At 66.0% G+C, this 20256-nt stretch overlaps 3 protein-coding genes across 4 annotated transcripts; 2 read left to right on the forward strand and 1 right to left on the reverse strand.

Moving 5' to 3' along the window:
- Window positions 1-1816: 1816 nt before the first annotated feature.
- Window positions 1817-9128, forward strand: GAL3ST4 (galactose-3-O-sulfotransferase 4). Its single transcript, XM_054052756.1, has 4 exons — window positions 1817-2001; window positions 3014-3160; window positions 5585-5846; window positions 8226-9128. Exons 2-4 carry the CDS (start codon window positions 3051-3053, stop codon window positions 9036-9038), a joined length of 1185 nt encoding a protein of 394 aa, XP_053908731.1. The 5' UTR covers window positions 1817-2001; window positions 3014-3050; the 3' UTR covers window positions 9039-9128.
- Window positions 9129-9902: 774 nt separating this feature from the next.
- On the forward strand, window positions 9903-18069 carry TRAPPC14 (trafficking protein particle complex subunit 14). 2 transcript variants are annotated; one of them, XM_054052748.1, is made up of 11 exons: window positions 9905-10413; window positions 10931-11026; window positions 12473-12605; window positions 13313-13399; window positions 14096-14216; window positions 14305-14452; window positions 14657-14739; window positions 14834-14997; window positions 16392-16546; window positions 16619-16812; window positions 17617-18069. In XM_054052748.1, exons 1-11 carry the CDS (start codon window positions 10045-10047, stop codon window positions 17768-17770), a joined length of 1704 nt encoding a protein of 567 aa, XP_053908723.1. In that variant the 5' UTR covers window positions 9905-10044; the 3' UTR covers window positions 17771-18069. The 2 variants fall into 2 exon arrangements, with proteins under 2 accessions (XP_053908722.1, XP_053908723.1); XM_054052747.1 differs by having other exon boundaries at window positions 9903-10413; window positions 16392-16812.
- Window positions 18070-18243: 174 nt separating this feature from the next.
- LAMTOR4 (late endosomal/lysosomal adaptor, MAPK and MTOR activator 4) lies at window positions 18244-19788 on the reverse strand. Its single transcript, XM_054052770.1, has 4 exons — window positions 19711-19788; window positions 19533-19613; window positions 18590-18707; window positions 18244-18501 (listed from the first exon to the last, which is right to left on the reverse strand). The coding sequence occupies exons 1-4, from the start codon at window positions 19711-19713 to the stop codon at window positions 18404-18406; spliced, it is 300 nt and encodes a 99-aa protein (XP_053908745.1). The 5' UTR covers window positions 19714-19788; the 3' UTR covers window positions 18244-18403.
- Between the last annotated feature and the right edge of the window lie 468 nt (window positions 19789-20256).

A 20256-nucleotide genomic window follows, 5' to 3' on the forward strand; every position in this document is an offset into this window, starting at 1 on the left:
CACAGTTAGAGGGGTTCAAACCCCCCCAAACCCCTCCGGTCACAGTTAGAGGGGTTCAAACCCCTCCAAACCCCCTCCGGTCACAGTTAGAGGGGTTCAAACCCCCCCAAACCCCCCTCCGGTCACAGTTAGAGGGGTTCAAACCCCCCCAAACCCCCCTCCGGTCACAGTTAGAGGGGTTCAAACCCCCCCAAACCCCCCCCGGTCACAGTTAGAGGGGTTCAAACCCCTCCAAACCCCCTCCGGTCACAGTTAGAGGGGTTCAAACCCCCCCAAACCCCCCTCCGGTCACAGTTAGAGGGGTTCAACCCCCCCAAAACCCCCTCCGGTCACAGTTAGAGGGGTTCAAACCCCCCCAAAACCCCCCCGGTCACAGTTAGAGGGGTTCAACCCCCCCAAAACCCCCTCCGGTCACAGTTAGAGAGGTTCAAACCCCCCCAAACCCCTCCGGTCACAGTTAGAGGGGTTCAAACCCTCCCAAACCCCCCCCGGTTCCAGTTAGAGGGGTTCAACCCCCCCAAACCCCCTCCTCCTCACAGTGAGGGGAGTTTGAAGCCCCTCTGGAAAGCTCTCGAAGGTCACGTGACGCCGCCCCACCTCCTTCCCGCCTCGCCTCTCGTTCCCGCCCGAAGCGCGCGCGCTGCGCACGTGCCGGTCGAGGGTCCCCGCGCGTGCGCAGGGAGAGGCCACGCCCACCTCCCCTCGGGAGGGAGGGGCCGCCCAACCCGCGCTCAGTGCGCATGCGCGAGGCCACGCCCGCCCAGCCCCAGCACGTGCGGGGGGCGGGGCCAGAGGGTCACTCAGTGATCACGTGGGCTTGCGGGGGTGGGGGGCGAGGGGGAGGTTCCTGTGGCCCCACTAGAGCCTGGGGGTCCCTATAGCCCCCCCATAGCCGGGGGTCCTCATAGCCTGGGGGTCCCTATAGGGGGGGTTACAGGGACCCCCCCCCATAGCCTGGGGGTCTTCATAGCCTGGGGGTCCCTATAACCCCCCCCCATAGCCTGGGGATCCCTATAGCCCCCCCATAGGCTGGGGGCCCCCACAGCCCCTATGGCCCAGGGATCCCCATAGCCGGGGGGTCTCAACAGCCCCCCCTTCCCCCCATAGCTTAGGGGTCCTCATAGCCTGGGGCTCCCTATAGCTTCCCCCCACAGCCCCCCCATACTCTCAGGGTCTCTATAGCGTCCCTATAGCTCCCCTATAACCTGGGGGTCTCCATAGACCCCCTGCAATCCCCCCCATAGCCCACCCCATACCCTGAGGGGCCCTATAGCCCCCCTATGGCGCCCCCATAACCTGGGGGTCTCCATAGTCCCCCCTGTAACCCCCCCCATAGCCGGGGGGGTCCCTATACCCCCCCTTATAGCCCCCTTATAGCCCCCCCCAATATCTCGGGTGCCGCCCCGGGGAAGGGGGGGGGAAGTGTCCCGGTACCGGGGGGGGGGGTGGGGGATGGGGGGGCGGGGCTGTCCCGGTACCGGGGGGGGGGTTATGGGGGGGCGGGGCTGTCCCGGTACCGGGGGGGGGTGGGGGATGGGGGGGGCGGGGCTGTCCCGGTACCGGGGTGGGGGGGATGGGGGGGCGGGGCTGTCCCGGTACCGGGGGGGGGGTGGGGGATGGGGGGGCGGGGCTGTCCCGGTACCGGGGGGGGTGGGGGATGGGGGGGCGGGGCTGTCCCGGTACCGGGGTGGGGGGGGATGGGGGGGCGGGGCTGTCCCGGTACCGGGGGGGGGACGGGAGGGGGAGGCGGGGCGGGAGACAAAGAGAAAACTTCGCGGAGAACGAGGACGGAGCTGCCGGGACAGCTGAGGAACCCCCTTTTCCCGGGACCCCCTCCTTTCCCGGGACACCCCCCCCCCTTTCCGGGGACACCACTCCTTCCCGGGACACCACTCTTTCCCGGGACACTCCCTCCTTTCCCGGGACACCCCCCCCTTTCCGTTTCGGGGCACCGGACACCGGGACACCCCCTCCCCGGGATGCGGCCGGGCTGAGCGAGCCGTGAGTGTGGGGGGGGCACCGGGATGGGGGGGGACACAAGGACCGGGAGCTGGTGAGGGGTACCGAATTCAGGGGTGCAGCGAGTTAGAGGGGTACACCGGGTTAGGGGGCACTGGGATGGGGGTGCACCGAGTTAGAGGGGGGCACCGGGATGGAGGGGCACAAGGACCGGGAGCTGGGGGGGGGGCACCGGGATGGGGGGGGCACCGAGTTAGAGGGGGGCACCGGGATGGGGGGGCACCGAGTTTACGGGGGGCACAAGGACCAGGAGGTGGGGGGGGGGCACCGAGTTCAAGGGGGGCACCGAGTTTAAGGGGGGCACAAGGACAGGGAGCTGTGGGGTGTCTCGGGTTAAGGGGGGCACCGAGTTAGGGGGTGCATCGAGTTAGGAGGGGCACCAGGATGGGGGAGGGCACCGAGTTTAGGGGGGCACAAGGATTGGGGGGGCACCGAGTTTAGGGGGGCACAAGGACGGGGAGCTGGGGGGGCACTGAGTTAGGGGGTGCACCGAGTTAGAGGGGTGCACCGAGTTGGGGGGGCACCGAGTTAGGGGGGGCACAAGGATTGGGGGGGCACCGAGTTTAGGGGGGCACAAGGACAGGGAGCTGGGGGGGGGCACTGAGTTAGGGGGTGCATCGAGTTAGAGGGGTGCACCGGGTTGGGGGGGCCATGGAGTTGGGGGGTGCATCGAGTTAGAGGGGGGCACAGGGACCAGGAGCTGGGGAGGGGCACTGGGAGCTGGGGGGGTACTGGGATGGGGGGGGCATTGGGAGTTAAGGGGATCCTGGGATGGGGGACACCCCGAGACCGATTCTGGGGGACCAGGGACACCAGGACTGGGGGGGCAGGAGAACATGGAGGGGAAATGGGGGGGATCCGGGGGGGGGGGAGATGGGTCTGGGGGAGCCCTCGGGGGGACATAGGGGTGACATGGGGGGCAGGGACATGGGGGGGTCAGGGGACATGGGGGACAGGGGACACGGGTATCATGTGACCCCGTGTCCCCCCTCAGTGTCCCCCGAGGAGGTGACCCCGTGTCCCCCCGGACGATGCAGCTCCCGTCCCCCCGTTGGCGGCTGTCGGCACTGGGGGCGGCGTTGGGGGTCTGCGTCACCATCGGCTTCGCCGTCCAGCTCCTGCGGGGGCCCTTCCAGCGCAGGTGAGACCCCCCCAAAGGCGCTCCTGCACCCCCAAAGGCGCTCCTGCACCCCCAAAGGCACCTCAGACCCCCCTGAGGCGCTCCTGCACCCCCAAAGGCACCTCAGACCCCCCCGAGGCGCTCCTGCACCCCCAAAGGTGCTTCAGCCCCCCCCATTGCGCTTCAGCCCCCCCTCCCCCAAAAAGGCGCTTCAGCACCCCCAAACGTGCCTCAGACCCCCCCGAGGAGCTTCTGCACCCCCAAAGGTGCTTCAACCCACCCAAAGATGCTTCAGCCCCTCTTGAGGTGCTTCAACCCCCCTGGACAGGGGGAGAAGTGGGGCTGGAGAACCTCAACCGGGCCAAGAGGGACCTGGACAGGAGGAGAAGTGGGGCTGGAGAACCTCAACAGGGCCAAGAGGGACCTGGACAGGACGAGAAGTGGGGCTGGAGAACCTCAACCGGGCCAAGAGGGACCTGGACAGGAGGAGAAGTGGGGCTGGAGAACCTCAACAGGGCCAAGAGGGACCTGGACAGGAGGAGAAGTGGGGCTGGAGAACCTCAACAGGGCCAAAATGGACCTGGACAGGGGGAGAAGTGGGGCTGGAGAACCTCAACCGGGCCAGGAGGGACCTGGACAGGACAAAGTGGGGCTGGAGAACCTCAACAGGGCCAAGAGGGACCTGGACAGGGGGAGAAGTGGGGCTGGAGAACCTCAACAGGGCCAAAATGGACCTGGACAGGGGGAGAAGTGGGGCTGGAGAACCTCAACCGGGCCAGGAGGGACCTGGACAGGACAAAGTGGGGCTGGAGAACCTCAACAGGGCCAAGAGGGACCTGGACAGGGGGAGAAGTGGGGCTGGAGAACCTCAACAGGGCCAAGAGGGACCTGGACAGGGGGAGAAGTGGGGCTGGAGAACCTCAACAGGGCCAAGAGGGACCTGGACAGGGGGAGAAGTGGGGCTGGAGAACCTCAACAGGGCCAAGAGGGACCTGGACAGGGGGAGAAGTGGGGCTGGAGAACCTCAACAGGGCCAAGAGGGACCTGGACAGGGGGAGAAGTGGGGCTGGAGAACCTCAACAGGGCCAAGAGGGACCTGGACAGGGGGAGAAGTGGGGCTGGAGAACCTCAACCGGGCCAAGAGGGACCTGGACAGGGGGAGAAGTGGGGCTGGAGAACCTCAACAGGGCCAAGAGGGACCTGGACAGGGGGAGAAGTGGGGCTGGAGAACCTCAACCGGGCCAAGAGGGACCTGGACAGGGGGAGAAGTGGGGCTGGAGAACCTCAACAGGGCCAAGAGGGACCTGGACAGGACGAAGTGGGGCTGGAGAACCTCAACAGGGCCAAGAGGGACCTGGACAGGAGAAGTGGGGCTGGAGAACCTCAACAGGGCCAAGAGGGACCTGGACAGGGGGAGAAGTGGGGCTGGAGAACCTCAACCGGGCCAAGAGGGACCTGGACAGGGGGAGAAGTGGGGCTGGAGAACCTCAACCGGGCCAAGAGGGACCTGGACAGGAGGAGAAGTGGGGCTGGAGAACCTCAACAGGGCCAAGAGGGACCTGGACAGGGGGAGAAGTGGGGCTGGAGAACCTCAACAGGGCCAAGAGGGACCTGGACAGGAGGAGAAGTGGGGCTGGAGAACCTCAACAGGGCCAAGAGGGACCTGGACAGGATGAAGTGGGGCTGGAGAACCTCAACAGGGCCAAGAGGGACCTGGACAGGGGGAGAAGTGGGGCTGGAGAACCTCAACCGGGCCAAGAGGGACCTGGACAGGGGGAGAAGTGGGGCTGGAGAACCTCAACCGGGCCAAGAGGGACCTGGACAGGAGGAGAAGTGGGGCTGGAGAACCTCAACAGGGCCAAGAGGGACCTGGACAGGAGGAGAAGTGGGGCTGGAGAACCTCAACAGGGCCAAGAGGGACCTGGACAGGGGGAGAAGTGGGGCTGGAGAACCTCAACAGGGCCAAGAGGGACCTGGACAGGAGGAGAAGTGGGGCTGGAGAACCTCAACAGGGCCAAGAGGGACCTGGACAGGAGGAGAAGTGGGGCTGGAGAACCTCAACAGGGCCAAGAGGGACCTGGACAGGAGGAGAAGTGGGGCTGGAGAACCTCAACAGGGCCAAGAGGGACCTGGACAGGAGGAGAAGTGGGGCTGGAGAACCTCCGAGGAGACCTTGGAGCGACTTTCCAGCGCCTCTCCAGGAAAACTGGGGAGCGACAACGGTGATAAAACGGAGAGGTTCAGTCTAAACATGGAGAAGAACTCGTTGAGGGTGGGGAGACCGCGGGGCGCCCACGGCGGCGGTGGTGGCCGCGTCCTGGAGGGCTTCGAGGCCGCGTGGGATGGAGCTCGGAGCGACGTCCCCGCGGCGGTTGGGTTGGAAGCGGATGATCTTGAAGGTCTCCTCCAACCCAAAGGACTCAAGGGTGCCGTCCCCCTGGCCAGGTTCCCCCCGCGCCCCCCGCGCCCCCCGCCGTGTCAGCCCCACACGCACCTGGTGTTCCTCAAGACCCACAAGACGGGGGGCAGCAGTGTGGTCAACCTCCTGCACCGCTTCGGCGAGACGCGGGGGCTGCGCTTCGCGCTCCCCCATCGCTACCAGTTCGGGTACCCCAACACTTTCCGAGCCGAGAGGGTGAAGGGCTACAGCCCGGGGGGGACCCCCTTCGACATCATCTGCCACCACATGCGCTTCAACCTCACCGAGGTACCAAGGGGGGGGGGGGAACCCTGGGGGGGGGGAGATTGGGGGCAGAGGGGGAGATGGGGGGCGGGGGGGGGAAATGGGGGGAGATGGGGGGCAGGGGGGGGAAATGGGGGGAGATGGGGACAGAGAGGGAGATGGGGGGCGGGGGGGGAAATGAGGGGAGATGGGGGACATCGGGGGAGATGGGGGGCGGGGGGGGACAGAGGGGGAGATGGGGGGGCGGGGGGGGGGGGAAAATGGGGGGCGATGGGGAGATGGGGGCGATGGGGAGATGAGGGACAATGGGGAGATGGGGGCGATGGGGGGAGATGGGGGACATCTGGGGGAGATGGGGGACATCTGGGGGACAATGGGGAGATGGGGGCGATGGGGAGAGATGGGGGACAATAGGGAGATGGGGGGACATCTGGGGGAGATGGGGGACATCTGGGGGACAATGGGGAGATGGGGGGAGATGGGGCGATGGGGAGAGATGGGGGACATCTGGGGGAGATGGGGGGCAATGGGGGAGATGGGGGCAGTGGGGGAGATGGGGGAGATGGGGGGGACATCGGGGGGAGATGGGGGCAATGGGGGGAGATGGGGGCAATGGGGGGAGATGGGAGAGATGGGGGCAATGGGGAGATGGGGGACATCAGGGGGCAATGGGGGAGATGGGGACAATGGGGAGATGGGGGCGATTGGGGACATCAGGGGGCGATGGGGGGAGATGGGGGCAAGGAGGGAGATGGGGACAATGGGGGGAGATGGGGGCAATGGGGGGAGATGGGGGACGTCGGGGGGAGATGGGGGCAGGGAGGGAGATGGGGACATCAGGGGGCAATGGGGGAGATGGGGACAATGGGGAGATGGGGCAATGGGGGGCGGTGGGGGGAGATGGGGACAATGGGGGAAGGGGGGAGATGAGGGGCGGGGGGAGATGGGGGACAATGGGGACATCAGGGGGAGATGACATTGGGGGAGATGGGGGCAATGGGGGAGATGGAGACCGTGGAGGGGCTTTGGGAAGAGAAGGGGTGTCTGAGGGACAGTGGGGACATCCGGTGGACATCTTGAGGAGATTTGGGAAGAGAAACGGCATCTGGGGGACATTGTGGGGAAATGGAGGACGTGGAGGGGATTTGGGAAGAGAAACGATATCTGAGGGACATTGGGGAGATGGAGGGGAGATGGAGGACGTGAGACATTGAGGGGAGATGGAGGACATGGAGGAGATTTGGGAAGAGAAACGATGTCTGAGGGACATTGGGGAGATGGAAAATAAGAGACATTGAGGGGAAATGGAGGACATGAGACGTTGAGGGGAAATGGAGGATGTGGAGGGGATTTGGGAAGAGAATCAATGTCTGAGGGACATTGAGGGGAGATCGAGGGAAAATGGAGGATGTGAGACATTGAGGGGAAATGGAGGACATGGAGGAGATTTGGGAAGAGAAACGCTGTCTGAGGGACATTGGGGAGATGGAGGGGAAATGGAGGATGTGAGACATTGTGGGGAAATGGAGGACATGGAGGAGATTTGGGAAGAGAAACGATGTCTGAGGGACATCGAGGGGAGATGGCAAACATGGAGAGGAGTTGGGAAGAGAAACAAGGAGGGACGTTGGGGACATTGAGGGGAAATGGAGAATATGAGACATTGAGGGAAAATGGAGGATGTGGAGGGGATTTGGGAAGAGAAACACTGTCTGAGGGACATTGGGGAGATGGAAAATAAGAGACATTGAGGGGAAATGGAGGACATGAGGTGTTGAGGGGAAATGGAGAATATGGAGAGGATTTGGGAAGAGAATCAATGTCTGAGGGACATTGGGGACATTGGGGGGAGATGGAAATGGAGGATTTGGAGGGAATTTGGGAAGAGAAACGCTGTCTGAGGGACATTGGGGAAAATGGGAGGAGGTGAGACATTGAGGGGAAAATGGAGGATTTGGAGGGGATTTGGGAAGAGAAACGATGTCTGAGGGACATTGGGGACATTGTGGGGAAATGGAGGACGTGAGACGTTGAGGGGAAATGGAGGACATGGAGGAGATTTGGGAAGAGAAACGATGTCTGAGGGACATTGGGGAGATGGAGGGGAGATGGAGGATGTGAGACATTGGGGAAAATGGAGGACGTGAGACGTTGAGGGGAAAATGGAGGACGTGGAGGGGATTTGGGAAGCGAAACGCTGTCTGAGGGACATTGGAGCCATCGCGGGGAGATGTCGAACACGGAGAGGCGTTGGGAAGAGACGCGATGCCCGGTGTCGCCGGAGGACTCCCAGGATGCTGTGGGGACGTCTGAGGGCGATGGCGGGCGTCGCGTCACGCCGACGAGCTCCGGGGCCGCCGCCGGTGGGGCCTCGGAGGCGCTGAGCGGCGCCGGTGCTTTCAGGTGCAGAAGGTGATGCCCAACGACAGCTTCTACTTCTCCATCGTGCGGGACCCCGGCACGTTGGGCGAGTCGGCCTTCGCCTACTACCGCGCCGTGGCGCCGGCCTTCCGCCGAGCCCCGTCTCTCGCCGCCTTCTTGGCGTCGCCGGAGCGGTTCTACCAACCCGGAGCTCGCGGTAACCACTACGCCCGTAACCTCCAATGGTTCGACTTCGGTTTGCCGCCGTCGGCGTCGGGCTCGGCGGTGGCGTCGGCGTTGGCGAGCGTCGAGCGCGTCTTCGCTTTGGTGTTGTTGGCCGAGCACTTCGACGAGTCGCTGGTCCTTCTTCGCGATGCTTTGTGTTGGCCCGAGGACGCCGTGGCCGCCTTCGCGCACAACGGCCGCCTGGCCGAGGCGGCGGGGCCGCGGGTGTCGCCGGCGCAGGCCGCGCGCTTGCGGGCGTGGAACGGCCTCGATTGGGCGCTCTACACCCACCTCAACCGCTCCTTCTGGCGCCGCGCCGAAGCCTTCGGTGCCGCCCGCCTGCGCCGCGAGGTCGCCCGCCTGCGCCAACGCCGCGACGGCCTGGCGCGACGCTGCCTGCGCGGCGGCGGCCCTCTGCCCGCCCGCGCCATCGCCGACGGGCGCCTGCGGCCCTTCCAGCCGCCGGGGCGGGCGCAGATCGCCGGCTACGCCCTCCGCACGGGGCTGCCGCCCGCCGACGCCGAGCGCTGCGCCCGCCTCGCCACCCCCGAGCTGCAGTACAAGGACATCTTGGACCGGCGGCAGTTCGGCGCGGCCGCGGGCAACGGCTCCGTGCCGCCCGCGGGGTGACGGCAACCTTCCCACTCCACCCCAGACCCTCCTACGGTACCGCTTTGTGCCTCAGTTTACTGGCACTGAGTTAATAGGCTCGCGCTCTGACTCGTGGTATGGCTCCGTGCCTCAGTTTCCCCGTCGAGCAACGGGCTCATCCTGTGCCTCAGTTTACCTTTTGTGTCTCAAGTTTACCTCCTCTTGGGTAATCCCAACCCCGGGACAGCCCCGTGCCTCAGTTTCCCCATTGAGGGCCGGGCTCAGCCTGTGCCTCAGTTTCCCCTCTGGGCTCCTCCTGTGCCTCAGTTTCCCCTTTGGATTCCTCCTGTGCCTCAGTTTCCCTTTTGGATTCCTCCTGTGCCTCAGTTTCCCCTCAGGGCTCCCCTTTTTCCCGCCCTGCGGGGGGCGCGCGCGCGCGCGACGGTTGCCATGGCAACAAAGGGGGGCCCCCGCCCCTCGCTGTTGCTAAGGCAATAAAGGCGGGAGGGCCGAGGCCGCTGATTGGGCGCCGCATCGATGCGCTCGGCGCTCCGCCCCCTCTCGGCGCTCCCCGCTCGGTACTCGGCGCCGCGCCCTGCGCACGCGCGGCGGCTCCGGAAGCGCCGAGCGGAGCCGGTGCCGGTCCGCCCCCTCCCCCGGGACCCTTCCCCCGTCCCCCCCATCCCCCCTCGGCCCCGGCCCCGCTGCTGGGATCCTCCTCCGAGCCCCCGGGTCCCCCCGTTCCCCGGGATTCCTTCCCCCATTCCCGGTCCCGCCTGTTCCGTTCCCCCCGGGATCGCCCCATTTTCCCTGGTCTCCCGGTCCCCCCAATTCCCGCTGCCCCCGGGTCCAGTTCCTCCCTGTTCCGATCCCCGGGATCCCCCCCTCCATTCCATTCCCGGTTCTCCCAATCCCCCCATTCCCGGTCCTCTCGGTGTCCCCTCAGTGCCCACCGCCGCCGGCCCCCCCCCATCATTCCCGGTTCTCCCAGTGCCCCTCTCTCCCCTCATTCCCGGTTCTCCCGGTTCCCCCCGTTCCCGGTACAATGGAGTCGCAGTGCGATTACTTCATGTACTTCCCGGCGGTGCCGTTCGCGGCTCGGGAGCTGCTGTCGGGGGAACCGGGCCGGTACCGGGCTCTGCCGCGCCGGAACCACCTCTACCTTGGCGAAACCGTCCGGTTCCTCCTGGTGCTGCGCTGCCGTCCCGGTACCGGACCGGGAAGGCCGCCTTGGGCCGAATTGGCCGCCTCGCTCGCCGCCTTGGCCAGCGTCAGCCCCGGGGCCACCGAGCCCACCGGGGAGCGGGACGGGGAGCGGGAAGCGGACGGCAGCGGAGCGGAGCCGCCGGTGTTCCGGGAGTGCCGGGCGCTGCTCACCCACGGCCAGGGCCCCCCGGGGCGCCTCGGGGCCGGGGTGGGTGACAAACGGGGGTGCGGGGTGGGGGGGGTGCGGGGCCGGGGTGGGTGACAAACGGGGGTGGGGGGTGGGGGGGGTGCGGGGCCGGGGTGGGTGACAAACGGGGGTTCGGGGGGTGGGGTTCGGGGCCGGGGCGGGTGATAAATGGGGGTGCGGGGGGGGCTTGGGGATGGGGAGGTGACAAACGGGGGTTCGGGGGGCGGTTCGGGGCCGGGGGAGGTGACAAACGGGGTGCGGGGTGGGGGGGGTTCGGGGCCGGGGGGGTGACAAACGGGGGTATGGGGGGGGGAACGGGGCCGGGGGGGGGTGACAAACGGGGTACGCGGGGGGGGGGGGGTTCAGGGCCGAGGGGGTAACAAACGGGGGTTCGGGGGGGCTTGGGGATGGGGGGGGTGACAAACGGGGGTACGGGGGGGGGGGAACGGGGCCGGGGGTTGACAAATGGGGGTGCGGGGGGGGTGTTGGGGCCGGGGGGGTTTGGGGGTTCGGGGCAGCACCGGTGGGGTCCCCGCAGATCCCGGTGGAGGATCCCATCGTGTGTACGGATGAGGTGATCTTCCCCCTCACCATCGCCCTCGACAAACTGCCGCCCGGCACCGTCAAGGCCAAGGTGAGCCCCGGGGGGGACACGAGGGGACCTTGGGGACAGTGTGGGGACCTCACGGATAGAAGGGGACCTTGGGGACAGGAGGGGACTTAAGGGATAAAAGGGGACCTCGGGGACAATGTGGGGATCTCAAGGATAGAAGGGGACCTTGGGGACAGCGTGGGGACCTCACGGATAGAAGGGGACCTTGGGGACAGTGTGGGGACCTCACGGATAGAAGGGGACCTCGGGGACAGGCGGGGACTTAAGGGATAAAAGGGGACCTCGGGGACAATGTGGGGATCTCAAGGATAGAAGGGGACCTTGGGGACAGCGTGGGGACCTCAAAGACCAGAGGAGACCTTGGGGACAGTGTGGGGACCTCAGAGACAGGAGGGGACCTTGAGGACAGCATGAGGACCTTCAGGACAATGTGGGGACCTTAAAGATAGGAGGGGACCTTGGGGACAGCATGGAGACCTCAAGCATAGGAGGGGACCTCAGGGACCAGAGGGGACCTTGGGGACAGTGTAGGGACCTTGAGGACAATGTGGGGACCTCAAGGATAGGAGAGGACCTTGGGTACAGGAGGAAACCTTGGGGACAGTGTGGGGACCTTAAAAGATAGGAGAGGACCTTGGGGACAACGTGGGGACCTCAAAGACCGGAGGAGACCTTGGGGACAGTGTGGGGACCTCGGAGACAGGAGGGGACCTTGGGGACAGTGTGGGGACCTCGGAGACAGGAGGGGACCTTGGGGACAGTGTGGGGACCTCGGAGACAGGAGGAGACTTTGGGAACAGCAGGAGGACTTCAAGGATAGGAGGGCACCTTGGGGACAGCAGGAGGATCTCAGGGGCAATGTGGGGACCTTGGGGACAGTGTGGGGATCTCAAGGATAGAAGGGGACCTTGGGGACAATGTGGGGACCTCAAAGACCGGAGGGGACCTTGGAGACAGGAGGGGACCTCGGGGACAGTGTGAGGACCCCAAGGATAGGAGAGGCCCTTGGGGACAGCAGGAGGACCTCAGGGACAATGTGGGGACCTCAGGGACAGTGTGGGGATCTTGGAGACAGGAGGGGACCTCGGGGACAGGAGGGGACCTTGGGGACAGTGTGGGGATCTTGGAGACAGGAGGGGACCTTGGGGACAATGTGGGGACCTTGGGGACAGTGTGGGGACCTCGGGGACAGTGTGGGGACCTCAAAGATAGAAGGAGACCTTGGGGACAATGTGGGGACCTTGGGGACAGGACAGGACCTCGGGGATAGAAGGGGATCTTGGGGACAGTGTAGGGACCGTGGGGACCTCAAAGACCAGAGGGGACCTCGGGGACAGTGTGAGGACTTCAAGGATAGGAGGGGACCTCGGGGACAGCGTGGCTCCAACGCTCTCGGGGTCCTCTCGGGGGGTGGCGCGGAGCCGTGGGGACAGCGGGGGTTGGAGCAGTGTCCCCTCTCGTCCCCAGATCGTGGTGACAGTGTGGAAGAGGGACACGGAGCCGCCGGAGCTGCGGGAGGGCGGTGGGTACCTGGGTCTGCTGCAGGCCCGCGCGCCCGCACACGTCTTCCGCCACGAGCAGGCGGCCTTCAAGGCGCAGGGTACGAGGGCCCCGCGGCCACTCGCCTTCCCGGTGTCCCCACGTCCCCTCTACTTCCTGGTGTCCCCACGTCCCCTCATCCCCTCATCCCCTCTCTTTCCCCGTGTCCCCATGTCCCTGCATCCCCTGTCCTTCCCGGTGTCCCCACATCCCTTCTCCTTCCCCATGTCCCCACATTCCATCTCCTTCCAGTGTCCCCACGGCCCCTCTCCTTCCCGGTGTCCCCATGTCCTCACATCCCTTCTCCTTCCCTTTGTCCCTGTGTCCCCTCTCCTTCCTGGTGTCCCCACATTCCATCTCCTTCCAGTGTCCCCACGTCCCCTCTTCTTCCAGTGTCCCTGTGTCCCCTCTCCTTCCCGGTGTCCCACATCCCTTTTCCTTCCCTGTGTCCCCGTGTCCCCTTTCCTTCCCGGTGTCCCCATGTCCCCACGTCCCCTCCCCTTCCCAGTGTCCCTACATCCCTGTGTCCCCTTTCCTTTCTTTTGTCCCCACATCCCCTCTCCTTCTCTGTGTCCCCATGTCCCCACATCCCTTCTCCTTCCTTTTGTCCCCGTGTCCCCTTTCCTTCCCAGTGTCCCCACATCCCTGCATCCCCTCTCGTTCCAGTGTCCCCGCGTCCCCTCTCCTTCCCGGTGTCCCCTCTCCTTCCCGGTGTCCCCTCTCCTTCCCGGTGTCCCCGCGTCCCACGCGGTGTCCCTGTCCCCGCAGTGAGCACTCTGCTGACGGTGCTGCCGCCGCCCGTGGTGCGGTGCCGCCAACTCACCGTGTCCGGGAAATACCTCACTGTGCTCAAAGGTGAGGGGGACGGGGGGGGAGAAAGGGGTCCCAGGGTGAGGATGGGGGTCCCGGGGGTGGTTTGGGATGGAGATGGGGGTCCTGGGGGTGAGGATGGGGGTCCCGGGGGTGGAGAAAGGGGGTCTCAGGGGTCCTGGGGGTCCCAGGGGTGGAGAAAGGGGGTCTCAGGGGTCCCAGGGGTGAGGATGGGGGTCCCGGGGGTGGTTTGGGATGGGGATGGGGGTCCTGGGGGTGAGGATGGGGGTCTCAGAGGTGGTTTGGGATGGGGATGGGGGTCCTGGGGGTGAGGATGGGGGTCTCAGAGGTGGTTTGGGATGGGGATGGGGGTCCCGGGGGTGAGGATGGGGGTCTCAGGGGTGGTTTGGGATGGGGACGGGGGTCCCGGGGGTGAGGATGGGGGTCTCAGAGGTGGTTTGGGATGGAGATGGGGGTCCTGGGGGTGAGGATGGGGGTCCCGGAGGTGGTTTGGGATGGAGATGGGGGTCCCAGGGGTGGAGAAAGGGGGTCTCAGGGGTCCCGGGGGTGAGGATGGGGGTCCCGGGGGTGGTTTGGGATGGGGATGGGGGTCCCGGGGGTGAGATGGGGGTCCCGGGGCTGGGGTCGGGGGTTGCGTGGGGTGCCTGTGGCGCAGCAGAGGGCGCGGGGCGTACCCGGCGGCGGTGCCGTAGGGTGACGCGCGGTGATGGTCGCCGGCAGTGCTGAACGGGTGCTCCCAGGAGGAGGTGTCGCTGTGGGACGTGCAGATCCTGCCCAACTTCAACGCCAGCTACCTGCCCGTCATGCCCGACGGCTCCGTCCTCTTGGTCGACGACGTCTGGTGAGCCACGCCAGCCCCGCTTGCTCTGTCCCCCGGGAGACGCTTCCCGTGGGTCCGAGCCGTCCCCGCTGCCCACTCCCTTCCGCAGCCACCACTCCGGAGAGGTGCCGGTGGGCGCCTTCTGCCGCGTGGCGGGCGCCGGCTCCGCCTGTCCCTGCGCCCTCGGCGCCCTCGAGGAGCACAATTTCCTCTTCCAGCTCCAGGCGCCGGAAAGGCCTCCGGAAGATGCCAAAGAGGTGAGGGGGACGCCCTGGGTGGGGATGGGGGTCCGGGATGCGGATTCCGGGGAGGCCGGAACAACACGGAGGGGACTGGATTGAGGGCTGCCATTCCAGTCGGTCACCTGGGCAACAATGTCCCTGTTCCCGGCGCCCGCGGTTGGGACGCGCGTCCACCGCGCCGTCCGGGAAGCGTCTCCGAGCGGTTGTTGCCACTCTCAGGGCCTGGAGGTTCCGTTGGTGGCCGTGATCCAGTGGTCGACGCCAAAGCTGCCGTTCACCAGTAGCATCTTCACCCATTACCGGTGAGATTCCTCGGAGAGGCTCCTCCGCGTCCGTGGGGACGTCCCACCGCGCTCCCGGTGGGAAGTTTCCGTGCTCCCGTGTGCGGCCCCGCAGGCTGCCGAGCATCCGCCTGGAGCGGCCGCGCTTCGTGATGACGGCCGCCTGCGAGTCGCCGGTGCGAGCCCGGCAGCGCTTCACCGTCACCTACACTCTCCTCAACGACCTCCAGGACTTCCTCGCCGTCCGCCTCGTGTGGACACCGGAAACCGCCACGGCCGGTGGGGAAGAACGGGCGGCGGAAGGGGCCGAGGGGGACCCGGATGGGACGGAGAGGAGGGCGGGAGGTGGGGATGGAGGTGGGGATTTGGGATGGAGACGGGGATGGGAGAAGATGGAGGTGATTGGGATGGGATGGGTGGGATGGGAGGAGCTGGAGGTCATTGGGATGGGATGGAAGGAGCTGAAGGTTGGGATGGGATGGGAGAAGCTGGAGGTGGTTGGGATGGGATGGGATGGGATGGGAGGAACTGGAGGTGGTTGGGATGGGATGGGATGGAAGGAGCTGAAAGTTGGGATGGGATGGGAGGAGCTGGAGGCGATTGGGATGGATGGGATGGATAGAATGGGAGGAACTGGAGGTGGTTGGGATGGGATAGATGGGATGGATGGGATGGGAGGAGCTGGAGGTGGTTGGGATGGATGGGATGGGAGGAGCCGGAGGCGGTTGGGATGGGATAGATGGGATGGATGGGATGGGAGGAGCTGGAGGCGGTTGGGATGGATGGGATGGGAGGAGCTGGAGGCGGTTGGGATGGATGGGATGGATGGGATGGGAGGAACTGGAGGTGGTTGGGATGGGATAGATGGGATGGATGGGATGGGAGGAGCTGGAGGTGGTTGGGATGGATGGGATGGGAGGAGCTGGAGGCGGTTGGGATGGGATAGATGGGATGGATGGGATGGGAGGAGCTGGAGGCGATTGGGATGGATGGGATGGGAGGAGCTGGAGGCGGTTGGGATGGATGGGATGGGAGGAGCTGGAGGCGGTTGGGATGGATGGGATGGGAGGAGCTGGAGGCGGTTGGGATGGATGGGATGGGAGGAGCTGGAGGCGGTTGGGATGGATGGGATGGGAGGAGCTGGAGGTGGTTGGGATGGATGGGGTGGGAGGAGCCGGAGGCGGTTGGGATGGATGGGGTGGGAGGAGCCGGAGGCGGTTGGGATGGATGGGATGGGAGGAGCTGGAGGCGGTTGGGATGGGATGGATGGGATGGGAGGAGCTGGAGGCGGTTGGGATGGATGGGATGGGAGGAGCTGGAGGCGGTTGGGATGGATGGGATGGGAGGAGCTGGAGGCGGTTGGGATGGGATGGATGGGATGGGAGGAGCTGGAGGCGATTGGGATGGATGGGATGGGAGGAGCCGGAGGCGGTTGGGATGGGATGGGATGGGAGGAGCTGGAGGCGATTGGGATGGGATAGATGGGATGGGAGGAGCTGGAGGCGGTTGGGATGGATGGGATGGATGGGATGGATGGGATGGAAGAAGCTGGAGGGAGGCGGTTGGGACGGGATGGACTGAAGGTTGGGGTGGGACAGGAGGAGGCGGAAGCAGTTGGGACGGGATGGGAGGTTGCAAAGATGGGGTAGAAGGCGCCCGTGCCGTTCCCTCAGGGAAGAAGCTGTCCGGGGAGGAACGGCGCGCCACGCAGGCGGCGCTGGACGCCATCGTGTGCCACACGCCGCTCAACAACCTGGGCTACTCGCGCAAGGGCAGCGCTCTCACCATCCGCGTGGCCTTCGAGGCGCTGCGCGCCGGACTCTTCGAGGTGAGGCCGCGCGGACGCGGACACCGCCGAGCGCCGTTCCCGTTGTCACCGCGTCCTCCGCTTCCCCCGCAGCTGTCGCAGCACATGAAGCTGAAGCTGCAGTTCACGGCGAGCGTGGCCAACCCGCCGGCAGAGGCCCGGCCCGTGTCCCGCAAGAGCAGCCCCGGCAGCCCCGCCGTGCGCGAGCTCGTGGAGCGGCACCAGGCCGGGCTCGGCAGATCCCAGTCCTTCTCCCACCAACAGCCCGCACGGAGCCACCTCATGAGGTACCGCAACGGCCGCAACGGCGCGGAGAGGGACACAGAGGGGAAAAGGGACGGAGGGGACCGGGATGAAGGACACAGCGGGATGGGACGGAGGGAAAAGGGATGATGGGGACCGGGATGAGGGAAAAGGGACGATGGGGACCGGGATGAGGGACACAGTGGGATGGGACGGAGGGAAAAGGGACGATGGGGACCGGGATGAGGGACATGGAGGGAAAAGGGACGATGGGGACCGGGAGGGATGAGGGACACAGCGGGATGGGATGGAGGGAAAAGGGACGATGGGCACCGGGATGAGGGACACGGAGGGAAAAGGGACGATGGGGACCGGGATGAGGGACACAGTGGGATGGGACTGAGGGAAAAGGGACGATGGGGACCGGGATGGGGGACACGGAGGTAAAAGGGACGGAGGGGACCGGGATGAGGGAAAAGGGACGATGGGGACCGGGAGGGATGAGGGACACAGCGGGATGGGATGGAGGGGAATAGGGACGATGGGGACCGGGATGAGGGACACAGCGGGATGGGACTGAGGGAAAAGGGACGATGGGGACCGGGAGGGATGAGGGACACAGCGGGATGGGATGGAGGGAAAAGGGACGGAGGGAAAAGGGACGATGGGGACCGGGATGAGGGACACAGCGGGACGGAGGGGACCGGGATGAGGGAAAAGGGACGATGGGGACTGGGAGGGATGAGGGACACAGTGGGATGGGACTGAGGGAAAAGGGACGATGGGGACCGGGATGAGGGACACAAAGGGACGATGGGGCCCGGGATGAGGGCGCTCCGTCGGCGCAGGTCCGGCAGTGTGATGGAACGCCGCGCCATCACGCCGCCCGTGGGGTCCCCGGTGGGGCGGCCGCTCTATCTGCCCCCCGAGAAGGCAGTGCTGTCGCTGGATAAAATCGCCAAACGGGAATGCAAAGTCCTCGTCGTGGAACCCGTCAAGTGACGGAGACCTCGGAAAAGGAAGGGGGGAGAGACGCCAAGAGGGAGGGGAAGGGATCCGCTGCTTCCCGGGCTCTGGAAAGAGCCACCGGAGGGACCGACGGGAAGAAGGGATTGTCCCCAAACAAACATTTTGGCTTTGGGGACATCTCGGGGCTGTCCCAGCGCTGTTTACAGCCTTTTGGCTTCCATTTGGGAAGGGAGGGATTGGGAGAGGGGGGCGGGAAATGGGACCAGGACCCCCCGTTTTCCTTTGGGGACACGGGGGACGTCCCCGAATCCCGGGACGAGCGTCACCTTCGCTCCATGTTATTTATTTGTCTGCACGTGTGCCAATAAACGCTGCCGGGAGGGACGCGGGGACAAAGGCGTCACTTGGAGAGCGCTGCGATGGCCCAGAGAGTGGGGGGACCCCCCACAGCCCCCCCCCCCCCGTTCTAATCCCAAAACCCCAAAAACAAGGGCGGATCAGGGATTCGGGATACAATTTATTGTCTCAAGAGAGGGTTTGGGGGGACACCGTGTGGCTTTGGGGACCACCGGGATGGGTCACACAGAGCTCTGGAAGGGACAGGAGTCACCGCGGGGCGGGGGTCGCGTCCCCATCCTTGGGGGACACAGAGGGGGTCCCCGAAACTCAGACCGCGATGGGTTCCTGACTGTGGTTCTGGCGCTTCACCACGAAGAGCTTCTGCCCAGAGATGGTGACGAGGAGAGAGTGTTCCCCAAAAACCACTGTGGGGACAGTGTCAGTGTGTGGGGACAGAGAAGGGGGGGGCGGGGAGAGGGGGGGGACCCCCAAAAATAACCCAAATGATCTCACCGGAGAGGCGTTTGAAGGGGGGGTCGTGGCCGCGCTGCAGCCGCAGCCCGCACGCCGTGGCCACCAGCTCCGAGAGGACGGCCGCCGTCTGCTCGTCGTTCTCCAGATCCCCCGAGGACTGGGGGGGGACACGGGCAGCGTCACCGGGGGGAGAGGGGGGGAACGCCTGGAGTCTGACACCCCAACAGCGGGGAAACCCCCCAAATCTCAGCCCCAGCTCCCACCACGGTTCCTCCCAACTGCCCCCTTTCTCCCACACCCAGAAACCCCTTCTCTCCCCGATTCCCGCTGCCCCCCACCCCCCTTTCCCCCCAATGCCCACTGTCCCCCCCTTTTCCCCTTCCCCCCAATTCCCACTCCCCCCATTCCCCTTTCCCCCCCAATTCCCACTCCCCCCTTTCCCCTTCCCTCCCCATTCCCACTCCCCCCTTCCCCCCAATTCCCACTCCCCCCTTTCCCCATTCCCCTTTCCCCCCCAATTCCCACTCCCCCCTTTCCCCTTCCCCCCCAATTCCCACCGTCCCCCCCTTTCCCCTTTCCCTCACAATTCCCACTCCCCCCTTTCCCCTTTCCCCCCCCAATTCCCACCGTCCCCCCCATTCCCCTTTCCCCCCCCATTCCCACTGTCCCCCCCTTCCCCTTTCCCCCCCGATTCCCACTGTCCCCCCCTTTCCCCTTTCCCCCCCATTCCCACTCCCCCCTTTCCCCTTTCCCCCCCCATTCCCACTGTCCCCCCCTTCCCCTTTCCCCCCCGATTCCCACTGTCCCCCCCTTTCCCCTTTCCCCCCCATTCCCACCGTCCCCCCCCTTTCCCCTTTCCCCCCCCATTCCCACTGTCCCCCCCATTCCCCTTTCCCCCCCCATTCCCACTGTCCCCCCCCCTTTCCCCTTCCCCCCCATTCCCACTGTCCCCCTCCTTTCCCCCTTCTCCCCCCATTCCCACCGCCAGGACGGCTCCATCGCTGATCACCAGGTACCCACACTGCCCCGGGATCCTCTCCAGCCCCTGGGTCAGCGCTGTGCTCTGGGGGGGACACACACACCCCCCCCACACACAAATGAACCCCAATATCCCCCCCCCCTCACTCCCTCACCCCCTTCTTCTCCCCCTCCCCTCTCACCATGGCGGCCGCTCCGCTTCCCGCGCTCCGCCCCGAGCGCTCCTATTGGCTCACAGCGCTGCCAATCACTGCGCGGCAGCCAATGGGAGCCCCGATATGCCCCGCCCCCTCCGTTCAGCCACGCCCTCTCCTCTAATCTCCGCCCCGTCCCAAGCCACGCCTCTCTGCTAAGTCACGCCCCTCTCTGCTAAACCCCGCCCTTCCCCCGAAGCCCCGCCCCCCGCCGCCTCGCGGCTGCCGCCAATTGGCCACCGCGTGGTACTGCAGCTCCTCGGGGAAGGGGGGGGTGAGAGGGGGTCCCGGAGGGGCTTTGAGGGGTCCTGTGGGGCTCCAGAGCTCTCCTGAGGGTCCAAAGAGGGTCAGGAAAGGCCCGAAAGGTGTCCCACGGGATTCTCGAGGGGTCCCGGGTGGCGCTTGAGGGGTCCTGAGGGTCCTCCATGGGCCTTGGGCGGATCTCGAGGGCTTCTGAGGGTCCTCAATGGGTCTTGGGCGGATCCCGAGGGGTTCTGAGGGTCCTGGATGGGTCCTTGGTGGCTCTCGAGGGGT

This window comes from Cuculus canorus, chromosome 36 (genome assembly GCF_017976375.1).
Source record: "Cuculus canorus isolate bCucCan1 chromosome 36, bCucCan1.pri, whole genome shotgun sequence".
NCBI classification, from domain to species: domain Eukaryota; kingdom Metazoa; phylum Chordata; class Aves; order Cuculiformes; family Cuculidae; genus Cuculus; species Cuculus canorus.

Coding starts and splice junctions, on each gene's coding strand:
- GAL3ST4 (XM_054052756.1), top strand. CDS start 3,051: ATGCAGCTCCCGTCCCCCCGTTGGCGGCTGTCGGCACTGGGGGCGGCG. Junction 3,161..5,584: donor CGGGGGCCCTTCCAGCGCAG/GTGAGACCCCCC, acceptor CCCCCTGGCCAG/GTTCCCCCCGCGCCCCCCGC. Junction 5,847..8,225: donor TGCGCTTCAACCTCACCGAG/GTACCAAGGGGG, acceptor CGGTGCTTTCAG/GTGCAGAAGGTGATGCCCAA.
- TRAPPC14 (XM_054052747.1), top strand. CDS start 10,045: ATGGAGTCGCAGTGCGATTACTTCATGTACTTCCCGGCGGTGCCGTTC. Junction 10,414..10,930: donor CGGGGCGCCTCGGGGCCGGG/GTGGGTGACAAA, acceptor GGGTCCCCGCAG/ATCCCGGTGGAGGATCCCAT. Junction 14,217..14,304: donor CTCTTGGTCGACGACGTCTG/GTGAGCCACGCC, acceptor TCCCTTCCGCAG/CCACCACTCCGGAGAGGTGC.
- LAMTOR4 (XM_054052770.1), bottom strand. Junction 18,708..19,532: donor GCGATGGAGCCGTCCTGGCG/GTGGGAATGGGG, acceptor GTCCCCCCCCAG/TCCTCGGGGGATCTGGAGAA. Junction 18,502..18,589: donor CCCCTTCAAACGCCTCTCCG/GTGAGATCATTT, acceptor CTGTCCCCACAG/TGGTTTTTGGGGAACACTCT.